At 40.7% G+C, this 13,093-nt stretch overlaps 1 protein-coding gene across 4 annotated transcripts in view; it reads left to right on the forward strand.

The window, feature by feature from the left end:
• Positions 1–13,093, forward strand: part of thada (THADA armadillo repeat containing) — a 112,948-nt gene extending 99,855 nt beyond the window's left edge. For all 4 annotated transcript variants that reach the window (XM_088610712.1, XM_088610715.1, XM_088610714.1 and 1 more), the window contains 2 exons: positions 10,901–11,070; positions 11,854–13,093. In XM_088610712.1, the coding sequence (XP_088466838.1) occupies positions 10,901–11,070; positions 11,854–12,171 (488 nt within the window). In that variant the 3' untranslated portion in view covers positions 12,172–13,093. The remainder of the gene's footprint in view (positions 1–10,900; positions 11,071–11,853) is intronic.

Genomic DNA, 13,093 nt, shown 5'->3' on the forward strand with positions numbered 1-13,093 from the left:
CCGCAAATAGCTACTATACAACAGATGTGAATAAGTTAAAACAACATATACTGAGAGGCAGTTAAAAACACAACAAATGAGTATTGGAACTAAGAGCTTTTGTTTCGTATTTAATACCACTCAGTATATTAAAGAAGAAACTTAAACTGGGCAATAAAGCCTTCTTGACAGTTACATCAGTGTCATATGAACTGCTAATAAAACATGGCCACTTGTACACTATAGGTCTGTGTTCTGGATCAATTCTAGTCAATACAGCGTGCTAAAGTTGAGGCTCTCATAGCTATGTGCTGCCTTTTGGAAATGTGCATGGTGTTTGTACATGTTTTGGAGTAGAGGGAAAACAGTGGATGCTAGAGTCTCAGTGAATCAGATGCTCTTTCTCTTTAACTCTCACTGGCATCTCAATTTAACTCGCAGTGTATCATTCGCTTTTGAAGCATGACATAGACGTCCGCCATCTACACTTCCAAGACATCCATGTTAAACTATGGTAGTGGAGGAAGGGGAAGTTCAGTCCTAATCAGTTACCCTCATTGACTGAAATCACCTGTGCTAGAAGGACAGGAGGGGATAGTGCTTCAGATATTTCAGAGCCTTGTGGAATACTTACCACGTGCCTTGCAAGTGGCTCCTGCTGCTAATGGGGTCACATATTACTGAGTCAGGGTCTCTAATGCTTTGGCCAGAGAACACATGGGGTTTCTAGAGCAGAACCTGAGATCAGCTCCCACACACCTGTATGTCCGCCATGTGCAGGCTTACCAACAATACATGCTTAACTTTCTGTTATAAACCTGATTCTGCATTTATGGTATTTATACTAGTTGAATAATAATAATACATTATAGCGTTGTGGTATCTGTATATAATATTGTGGTGTATTGTTTATGCAATTGCCAAATTACAGTCATAAGACATCCTAAGTTGGATTCAAAGCGGGTGAAAGCAGAATCCATTGCTGGTTTTGATGTGGTGGGGTTGAGAGTTCCTGGCCCCCTCTGTGAAACTCCAGAACATTGGATTATGTTTCGTCTCATGGTGTGGAGAGCGGGCAGAAAAATCCCAGCTTCATCGTGATCCAAACTGATAATCGGAGCAGGAGAATACTGTCTTTATATGGATGCCAGATCCTGGAGGCTTTGAGAGCTCAGCTAATGATGTTCCTCTTGCCCTACTGAGCTATAAACATTTCATGGGAAGCTGGAGCACAGTTAAATAGGCCAGTATAGGGCTGAGGGATGTTGACAATTTCACAAGGCTCTGGGATAGGATGCGTTGGAGGAACACATTTTCCTGATAGTCCCTGGAACGTTTCATACATACCCAGGAATGGCTGCCAAGGATATCACATGAAAAGCTAAGAGACTGGTAAAGGTAAAAAAAAAAAATTTAGTAAAAGCTTTAACTAGAAATAGCAAAAATGGGAGCATGACTCTGAAAGCCTTGTGCAGAGACAAATATCACTTAGTAGTAACAGAGATTCACATCATGCTACATTTAAAGACCACCTCCTTCCTTCTCTATTTCTTGATCTCTCAGACATCCCGAATTGAAGAACACAAGTGACTCCAGATCTCTGTAAACCATTGCTGCCACTGAGAATCACCTTATGAAAATATTAGAGAGGAGTGCATGTATAACAATATTACAGTACATCTTATTGGATTTTGCATTGTTCTTAAAATAACATGAATCTAGACTTTTCAGTCTATAAACTGAAAGAATATGTGTAGAGATATTGAAAGATTCAGGTGGGTGGCTGCGTCAGCATGCGTAGGCTGCAAAGGAACAAGTAATAGGTTTATTCCATGCTGAAAAAAAGAAGAAAGAAAACACAACGTTTTGGCCATGGAGCCTTCTTCAGGTGTGAGTCCTCACACCTGAAGAAGGCTCCACGGCCAAAACGTTGTTTTCTTTCTTCTTTTTTTCAGCATGGAATAAACCTATTACTTGTTCCGATATTGAAAGATGGCACTCTGGTACATGTGGGCAGATGAGAGTTGTTTTTTTTTTAAATCACCCTCTGGTCATGTGTCCGTGCCTGTGGTTATAAAACCTCATCAATTTCAAGATTTATTTTTGGAAGACAAAGTTAAAGTACAGCCAGATAGTTAGCTGCTTATTGACGATTCTTAAGCTCAATGCCAAAAGTAGGTTATAAAACCTGGGAATATGGCGTCAGAGCAGAGTGCAGTCCAGGAAAGTGCTGCCAAAGTCTGGAATCACTATGGTGGGCTGGCCAGAGGTCTGAGTCAGGCCTTGCAGAAAAACGAGACAAATTTCTGCCCTATAGCTCCTTCCACTAGCTTTTTATTATAAGAATGCATTTCCAATAGTAGAAAGATGTTTATCTCATTCGGTAGAAGGGATAAAACGTGTTCCAAAGCTTATGTTCATGAAAATAAAATCTCTGATTTAACTTTAGGAGAATTGTTTACATGTTTAAGGAGGAATCTACTAGTGTGCTGTTAGAAATCATGTAATCAGTGAAATTATTCATTCCTGTTTGAAGTCCATGCTGACATCCTCCTTAGTAAAAGCAGAAAGAGTGAGGGAAGCCAAGTGTATCTGTACTGACTGTCACCAGACAGTAGGACAGGGCTCTTGCAGACATGGTCCTGGTGTCAGATCAAAGGCAGAAGATTCTTTGAGGAAACAGTCCCACATGGTGGCTCAAATAAATCAGGTGTTGGTGGTGATGAGGTTGGGGAGCGGTGTTATTTTTCGAGTAATTGAGCAGTATGAAAACAAAGCCGTTTGTCAAGCCACTGGTGGGGCTTTCCTAATGACTGCTGTTAGAGAGCCCCATGCAGTGAGTCATTATGTGAAGCCACCCATGGCCATTGTTTCTGTGTCCACTGAAGTGTGAAGTTGCAGGAGGGGTTGTTTTATTACTTCTTGGCATGCATGGGGGAGGGTAGGAATAGGAAGTATTGAAGTTAAGAAGTGTAAAGTGGGAAACCTCTGTCTTTGAAATCTAATTGAATTAGTGACCCATAGCTGTGCGAAGTCTAGACCTTTTCACTGCCACTGACTACTTTGTGCAGTTGCTTTCTCTTGGCTCTGCTGGAAAGGAGCATGTTGCACAGGTTCTCCAAGGGGTTTCACTGTGCAGCAACAGAGTCATCGAAGGGGTGCTATTCTTGGTATAGGTAATCGTTCTACTATGCACCCATAGCAGTAGTGCGTCTTGGGTGGTACGATTCATGTTATACTGTTATACCTTGGCATATGGTTGTGGTACAGTACCCAAGCTGACAGTGATGCTTCCTTCAGCTAATAAACACCTGACCTGGAGAAGTTTCTTTATGCTGGCCTGGATGGTAGTTTTACCACAGTGATTTGAGGGCAGTCAGTCTATATGTTGTTATGCTAATTAAATGGTAGGAGGTTTGAACGTTGGCATCACACTCTTCACACACTGGACAGTGTTTAACATCTGGAAGATACAGCCATTTTGTGTTCAGAGCTGCTCTTCTTGAATTTACCTTGGTCCATAAGATCTAGGTAGTTTAATTTTCTTTTCATATTGATTTCCGTAGCAGCATAGTTGCATGATGGTGACCACTGCTGCCTTGTACCTCAGGATTTTTATTTAATTTAAGGCCTCTGCCGCCAGCCTGTATAGTGTTACGTGTTCTCCCCACATTCTCTGTGGGTGCCGAAGTTTCCTTCCACCCCCCAATGACACGTCTTTTTCCCCTTTGGAAATTGATTAAATTTATGAAGAAGGTGGCTGGACTCCTATGTCATAACATGCCTCTGAATAGAGAGATTTTGGTGCCTCTGATTGTAAAACGCTTTGCTGCGCATTTTTGAAAGAGGCAAACGGTACACTGAAGATCTTGTGGGACATTGAGTCAATGTTGCACCACAAACTTAATCTTATGTTAGTAGCCACAGGTGATCTATACTTGGTTTTTATGAAACCGATCTAGTAAGGCACAGGCGCTCTGTGGTTTCCTCTCAAACGGTTAGGCACAGCTGATGCAAATCTCATGTACATGTCAGGATGGAACACTTAGCAGCGCCTGTTGGCTGTGGCCAGGTTTGTGCATTTGCAGAGCTATGAAGTGAAGCTTTCAAGCAGAAAATTGTTGGCTGAATTTCTTTTTGCAAATAATAGCCTGACATTGAACACAAAAGCAAGAGTAATGAACTTTTATTTGATTTTATTTACCTGGAAAACTAAATAGGTGCAGTCAACCTAATTGAAACAGGTATTCAAGTGTGCTTCAGTGGTATTATTGAACATTTTGGCTCCCTGCCGCCCGTCATCTCTGCCAATTCGTACCTGGCAGGGACCTGTCAGGACCTGGGACTGAATTAATTTGTAATTAACAGCCTGACAGTTTAACAAGACAGCTGTGTAAGTTTGGCGTTTTAGTGATTTTCCAGTGGACCTCAGTTTTTTGTTTGTTTCATCAAATTAAGACCCTTTAGATGCAGTCTCACTGTTGTGATACAGTATGTGCTTTGTTGGAAACACCTGGAATAGAATTAAACTTTTTAAAATAATTCAATAAAAGTTTAATTGAATTCTGATCTATTTACAAAAGACTCCAGGAGAGTCAAATTCCCTGTAATGAAAGAAAAATAAAACTGACAGCAAGGGAGTTTTAAACTTTCACAACTTGCATACTCTTGTAAACTGTATGAAATGCGTAAAGGGAAAAATGCACCGTTAAAGTGCCATTAAACTTCTTCACACTTTGCATGAATGCGCTGCATGCTGGGGAAAAGCTAAATAAACTTGATTCACTAGATATAATAAGCAAGAGGCTAAAGATCATAGTAACAAAAAGAAACTAGCCTGCTAATTATATATTTAACGTGTGGACTGTTTGTGTGACATTAAGATTATTTTAATTTTTTAACCTTCAGCAAAGTCTTTTGGCAAAATTAAAGTCATCAAGACCTTTTGCTAGTACTTTGATTTATTTGCAGTTTATACAGTGTGGTTCAGAAAAGAGATTGTTGAGATATTAGAACACTATGCAAACAAATCTTGCAACACGATCGTTTTTTCCATATGACAACTTGCGGGATTTTGTGTTTGTTTTCAGGGGGGTGTTTAATTTCATGGCATTAATGTTTATTTAGAAGTGGTGTTCTATTAGAGCTGGATTCATGTGAACACAGTATTTCTTCATTTTGTTTTGATTGTGGATCATAGACCGTTCCAAATCTTTGGTCTCTCAGTGGATGTGCACTTTGACACTGCTGTAGTTTAATCAACCACATTGCTTGTGTTTTTCTCTTTTGTCTCATTAGAGAAGCATTTTTTGTCATTCAGTACTCCTGATACATCTGTTTCTGATTTTTGTGAAAAGTCAATGTACTCTGAAAATGAGAGTATATTGCTCCCACAGTTTACTTTGTTTTTTAATGAAGTTTTAATTCAAATCATTTGCCTTCTTCTGTTCCCCATTGAGAGAGTGGAGTTTTTTTCCTTCCATTTATCTTGACCATCGCAGATGATCAATATGCTCTCATCACTGTGAAACGTGCTGGTAGTGCATTTTATCAGCTAGTTTCTTCAAGACACGGTGCATTACAGCTCAATCCAAGCATGAGGACCCTTCAGTTATTAAACTGAAGGTTCTGATTCAGCAGTAAAATCAGGAACTCTAAATTGCCCTTACGTCTGCTTTGTTTGCCTCGTTCTACTGCCTTCTAAGTCCAAAAACGGGTATTGCGGGTTTATTGGATTTGTAAATTTTGCCAGGTGTGTTTGGACTTTGCTAATTCCCTTTTAGCCCTGCACAGGGTCTTTTTACTCGATCAGCCTGTTGGTGGAGCAAAATCTGTTTGTCGGTCAGCAAACCTGTTGGTCAGCCTTTAAAGAGATCTACAATAGTAAAACCATTATATATTGTATGCATTATTGCAGTATACAAATACAATGTTATAAATAATTGATATTTACCAAACACATTTACCACAGTTGTGTTTGGTTGTACATGATAGCATGTTATCAGAGGTCATTTTCATTAGTGGCATTGCTTTAAAACTATAACACCATGATTATATACAGTACATATAGGAATATAGCGCTTTACAGATGTTTTTATACTGCTATGTCTAACATTAAAATGTTGCATTCTGACTAGTGTGCAACCAACATCACACCCATCTTTTTAGTTTCCCACTTAAAAAAGCAGGTGAAACACAATGATTTTACATTTGCTTTTTAGGAGGGTTAACACTGTAATCTCCCAAACGTCGGGCGGCATATTAAAGTATCAATGTTATAAATGTTTAATTGCATCTAAGTTAGGTGTGGGTCAACTATTTTTTTGCCATAGTCTAGCATAAGACCAGTTTATGAAAGGTTATGAAAGAGGGGAGGCCATTCGCCTCATCTTGCTTGCTTGATCTTTAGTAGCCTAGTGATCTAAACATCCCACCCAGCCCTTTCATGAAAGAAGCAGGGTGTCAGCATCAACAACATGGCTGGGAGCTTGTTCTAGACTCCCACTGGAACTGTGTTAAGAAGTGCCTCCTGTTCTCAGTTATAAGCACACTCCCTCTTAGTTTCCATTTGAATCCTGTAGTTCATGTTTCAGTGTTGACTCTGAAGACATCCATAGGGTTACCTTTATCTAAGCCTTTCAGGATTTTGAATAGTTGAATCAAGTTCCTTTCAAGTCTCTTCTGTTCGAGATGAAAAAGATCTACCACAGTGAAGCCTCTTCATTCTTAGCCTGTCTCAGTACAGCTGTCTTCTGCGTATAAGAATGCACCAGGTCATTTTTCTAGTGACTAGTCTCTCGTGACATTTTTCAGAGCTGCAGTGTCTTTTTTTAATTGCAGTAATCAAAATATTACACCGTAAATGAGGTCTTGCCAGTAAACCTGTTGCTCACATAGTTTATTTGAATTGTTCTGACCCTACAGTATTCTCTCATAACAACGTTTATTTTTCTTGGTAAGGGGCAGATGAGGCCTTGCCTTCCTGTTTTCATATCCTCAGAAAAATTCTTACGATTGATCAAATCTGTCCATAAACCCAGATGCCTTCTACCTGAGTAAAGGGCAACATCAGCCTCTCCAGAGGAAATAGGGAATGTTCTAGTGCCTCACCTGTCCCTTACAAAGACATTTTGTTATGAGACACATACTGTGGTTTATTAAATGAGCAACAGACATTAAGCTGCATTATCCAGTAAATCTTGTAGATTTTTTGTAAAAAGAAAAAATATCTGACCATAAACAAAATCACAATCTGTTGTTGTACACTGCTTGTGTCTGATCACTTGGGTATTCGGTGTGGATTTGTCATTTTTGTGATTGAAGCCGTTTCTAAAGTAAATGAACGTTTCCTTTGTTTCCTTTGATGCCACGAAAGGCGATTAGGACCCAAGCTGCCCCTGTCCTTCAGCAGGACGGTGTGAGAAAGTGAAGACCATAAACCAGTGTTTTCCATTCGCACCTTGGCGCATTTCTTTCAGTACCTATGCAACATCCTGACCAAAGGCTGGCCTTGTCTGGGTTCCCAGAACTCTTCCCTGGGTTTTTGTGTCCCTGGCAGCCACTGTGACCTCCTAATTGGAGGCTGTCTCAGCTCAGGCCCAAACAAGAGGTATGGGTGGGTAAGGTGTCATTACTGCAGAGATGCCCGGGACCCCTCATTACACACATCACAGCAGAGCCACCAGGGACACGTTGCAGAGAGCGCTGAGGGGGGCAGTGGAGGGGTCCTGCTCGATGGCTTCTGCCCACAGCATGTAATTGGAGAGAAGAAGAAGGGGGGAAACAACAAAATAAAAGCAATGCAGAGCAATGTGGAAACGTAACACAAATAGAAATTCTGGGGTTATGTGGATGTCCTATTGAAAGGAAATTAAAAGAAACTTCTGTAAGGTTCTAACGGCAATTGAATTGCTCGGCAGCTGAAACGCTTCTTGATGCGCCTTCTAGTGAACTCCGCTTGGCTTTACAAGAGTTGTGAGGATGAACAGGCCTGAGCTGTAGTATCGATGCAGTAGACATTCTTTGACAATTGCGTCATTGGCTTCCTTTTTAAAAGCATGAACAATTTGTGCTTAGAGAGCGACACAATTTACCAGATTTAAGTGAACTGTTTTGTTTTTAGGACTAAAAGAGTCAGTTTTACCACAAATGTTTCCTCCAAATTACCCAGGATTCAAATGCCATTGCTTATAGTTGACAATCCAGTTTCTTTCACTTTAATATCACAAACCCATGGGCATTGTTGAGATTGTGATCATGGGAATATGACTGCTGTGTAATTGTAAGTACGGTGTAAACAGCTAGGGCTGCATGGGTGCTGAAAGCCCTGACAGATGGCAACAGGGTCCCTGTTTAGGAGACATGCTCTCCCACTGAACAAGAGAGACTTGCTGGGATGATCTGTTTGTGATTGGGGAAATAAGGCACACGTCTGGACTGGGATTCCTGTGGTCCTTCTGATGTCCACTGGCAGAATTTAGTGCTTTATATATTCTCATAAAGTTAGCTGTTCTTGAGCACTGGTGTAAGTTATTGCACTGCTACATCTAATAGAAAAAAACACATAACATCACACCTTTTATTGTGTACTGATGGGAAAAGAATGGCTGCCCTAAGCACAGCAGTTTCCAAATTTCTCCAATTTCATGGGACTGTCTGCCTTAAAATTTCACTTACAGCCTCAGACACCTGATAGCCTTCAGCTGCAATTCTTAAATCCCAGATCTGTTGGCCAAGAAAGTACACTTTCGTTATTTAATAGTTTTTGGTTAGTTCCAGACCAAGGCTCCCACAGCTCAATTACAGGAATTAGCTGTCTACTTCCCAGTGAATTGGATCACATGTTACATATAAACTGGGAAAAACTGGACCTTGTCTCTAAACTGATACCAGAACTACCATGTCAGAAAAAAGCTGGGATTGTAATTTATAATCAACACCCCAGATGAGCAATTACTTCAGTTGCAAAACAGTTTACTTCAGTCTGGAAACACGACTGCATGAAGGGTCATGAAGTGCCTTTTTAATCCAATTTCCATTTCAGTTTCAAAAATTTCTTTCACATTTAGCTCAAAGACAGTGGAAAAACAAGGAGCTTCAGAGTTATTGCCTAGTTCAGGGTCTCTTGTGTGAATCATGAATGTGTCCCTGAAAACTGTGCATTTCTGTGCTACAGTTTGACCTGTTTGTATTCCTGCTTCTGCGCTGTCACTGGAAATGGGAAAAGCACAGGAATTCACTAAGTCCTGGCTGTTGATCCCCATTGTTCCCATCAGTGGTTTGGCCTGTGACTAGTCCTGTTTGGCATGCTCAATTGAATCAAAGCTTCTAATAAACTGAAAGCTGATCCCCTGGCATTAAGATAATGGCATTGAGTCACTGAAGAGCAGATGAACGATTTAACAACAGTGCAAAACGTCTAATATACAAAACTGCGTAAGATGCTGAATTACAGGGAAAGCACTTCTGTGAATAGTGAAATTTAAGAATATTTAAAGCGCCTTCCCTGTACTATTATATTTTAAAGATTTTGGATTTCTTCCAAGTCTTGTATATTGCGGTGACTAGATGATCATTAGAGCTTTGTGTTCAACTAATACCAAGTGTTTTGGGCTAATGAAAGAATAAAAATGGATTTTAAAGCTCTTAGGTTTTAAGACCACTAAGCAAAGGTCAAAGGTCTTCCGTATGCATGTAATACAGAAGCTAAGCAGGTATTTCTGAAAAATCATGCTGCATTTCTTGTGTCCTCCTTATAAGCCCATACCTTTGTGCACATTATTTGTGCTTTTGTGTAATAACAAACAAGAGCAAGTTTTTTGACTCTCAGACTTTACAAAAGACACTAATTGGGTGGTTATTTCTTTATCTAGTTGTATCTCACACTAACATCAAATCCACAGAAATGGTTTCTACGTGTCATCAGGCAGGGGGACACTTTGAAGTGTGCATGAACAACTGGAGCTATAAAACCTTGAGCCAGAAGACAACAAGAAGAGCAGATGCATGTCTGTGTGGAGCTTTGCAGAGGATCTTTTCCCAGTTATCACAGCTGCAGTCACACTTCCTGTGTTTCCTCATTACAAGCCTGCCTTTGTGGGTTTAGGTACTGTAAGCCAGTGGTTCCCAGTCTAGGTCCTGCAGGAACACTGTCTTCTGATTTATATTGACTTCTTAAGCAAAGGCTATTTGATTTCGGTTATCGATTTCAGGCATGTATATAATATGATTTTCAGCACTCAAAAGGATAAATATGATTTGTAATTGGTATCAACCCTATACCCTATTGCCATGTTTCAGAATAACCCTTTTTCAAGTGTGGTGCCTGAAATGTAAGCAATTTGATCTCTATAGAAAGAAAAGCTTTTTGTGGGAGTGTCTGATAGTGTCATCCCTACTGTATCTGTTCATCATCAATTAAAAAGAGCTGAGGCAATACTGTGTAAATCATCAAATTGTGTATTTTTAACATTCAAGACTTACCGAAGAAACAACTTAAATAAAAGCCTAAGCAAGCAAGGAGATCAGCTAAGTCATCACTTAGCATTGAATAAGTAGCGCTTAGCAGGAATAAAAACAAGTAGTCTTAATGTCCTCCAGAACCAGGATTGGAAACCACGGCTGTCAGCAGGCAAAATGAGAAAATCTGTTTTTCCTCATTTAGTTTTGTCACCAGTTGACTACTGCACACGAGTGAGAACGAAAGTTGTAATGGAATACTAAATAACGCGTGCTGTACCGCTGTCCTGTAAGTTTACTCTGAATGTTGTTTCTATTCTTGCTGCGTGTGGAATCCGTGTTCGCTAGCTTGGGGCGTTGTGTGAGTGTGTGTGCAGGAAGTCTGCCCGAAGCCTGGCCGTTCCGCAGTGGTTGACTGGAGTGCAGCTCCTTCCTCCCAGCTGGGTTTGGTCCTTTCTTCCAGGTTTTGCCCCCTCAGCTTTATGTCCAGCTATGGCCTTGGACCTGGGACTGGGGCTGCTGTGCCAGCTGTTCCAGATGTGGAAGGAAGCCCCTGCAGGTGTTCTCATCCTGGCGGAGTGGCTGCTGGGAGAGGGCGACCCCGAGAGAGAGGCAGAGGATGGCCAGGGCCTGGTAAGGGGGTTTTGTGCTGGAGGTTGGGGTTCACTGCGCGGGGATGGGAGGGGCATCAGGGGTAAATTCCTCATCTGTCTTCTTGATATAAACATCCACTGCATCAAAAATGAAAGGACTGTTGCAAAAACAGAGCAGCGGTATAGACATTGACTGAAGTAAGTTGAAGTAATTTACTCATTACCCTGTGCATGGGGTTTATAGCGGAGTTGTAGTGAGTATGTCTTTACCAGTTTTACTCATGTTGATACTGGAAGTGAGTAGGTTTTCACCAGTTTTACTCATGGTTGATAGTGGAGCCTCCAACATTCTGTCCAACGTCTTTCAGTTTTTATATGTTATATGGAGTGTTATAGTTTTGGCTATTATAGTTTTTTTTATTTCTGTCAATATTAAGCTTTCGGAATGGTGGTTATTCCATTAGTCCAGGAGAGACGAGTGTGGGATAGTCAGAAAGTGAAAAGGCTGTCAACAGTGTAATTTACTGCTGTCTGATCTGAGAAATGGAATAAAACTCTAAGTGCCTTAATTTTTAACCAAGTCCATATTTTTCCTATTACCAGGGCTTTTATACAGCACTAATGTGCAGGCTAAATTGTAAAATCAAATATAATTTTCTTATCCTAAAGTGTTTCTCTACCGAATTTAAGTTTAGAGTGAAAAACATGAAACATTTAGCATATGATGTTGATTGTTCATCTAGTGCCTGGAGCTTATAGAATTAAAAATGGCTGAAACTGCAGTGTGACGGGAGTCTTATTGCCACCCCTTTCACACCCCCAGGATGAAGATGAGTTCCTGTTCGAGAAGGGCGAGGGGAATCTGTGGGCTGAGAGGCTGCTCTGGGTGAGGCTGCTGGACAAGCACCTGTCCGGCCTGGTCAGTGTGCCGGGGACTCTCTCAGGCATCCAGGAGGAGCTGGTCCAGCTGTTCGGACTTGCCAGAAACCTCGCCCAGACCTCAGATTGTCTGCTTCAGGCCCTGCCTCCGGAGCCGCAATTCTCTAGCAGTGCGGATTTCACTCGCCTCACCATCCAGAGAGAGAGGACAGCTCGTGCGCTGGAGACACTCAAGGCTACCAGACCTGCCACACTGTCCTGATGAAGGACAGTAAAGTCCAGCATAACTGGCTATTTCTCCGGACGCTCTAGGAGTTTCTCCTTTCTGGCTGCTCGGGGCTTAAAAGCAAAAGCGTCACCTCTTTGGAAAACCCAAAGGAAACCCACAGTTGTCACAGCAACGCTTTTATTTTCAAGCTTTTTTTTTCTTCATTTTTTAAGCACGAATGGGGAATTCTCTTCCAGCGTAGTTCCAGAACATCTTGCTCAAAGTAATAGAAGGTTTACCTGTGTTGTATGTCTACAGAAATAAGAAAGTCAGATGACATATATGTAGAATATTTTACACCTCAGGTTTGAAACAATATTTATCATCTAACATTCTTATTTCAGTTCTATAAGTGAAGTTTGAATCCCTTTATTTTCCAAATGGAGTTTTAAAATATTGTATCTGGGAATACAGTAAGCAAAGTGTTTTAAAAAAAAAAACATTTTTATAATACAATTTGTCATTAAAATTTAGAATTTGGTTCCGTATTAAACTTTTGCATTTTTAAGTGATTTTAACCAGCTATAATTTGTCATTTTTTAATGTGTCATTTTATCAGACTGCAGTGTTCATTTGATATTTTTATGAAAGCTAGAGCCCCTTAACTGTCAGTGATAATATCCTTTTATATCTCAAGCAATATACAGACACTGCAGCCCCCTGCCCCCAACAAAGTGACTGTCCCTAGCTCAAAGAGGTACCATCTTTTGGACTAGACGTCAAACTTCTGAGCTGTCTAATCTAGGAGAGTGAGATTGCAAGGCTGAGAAGCAGAAGTGTTCATCAGTCCATGTTTATGAGATTCATGCTGTAAGAACAATAAAATACCAGTATAAACCTGTTAGCATTAATGGCCTGCACAGCTCACTTAAGTGCATTTCTGCAGAATTTAATAAACCACATTACTGAGTCTCCA

This window comes from Lepisosteus platostomus, chromosome 17 (genome assembly GCF_059453375.1).
Source record: "Lepisosteus platostomus isolate fLepPlt1 chromosome 17, fLepPlt1.hap1, whole genome shotgun sequence".
NCBI lineage: Eukaryota > Metazoa > Chordata > Actinopteri > Semionotiformes > Lepisosteidae > Lepisosteus > Lepisosteus platostomus.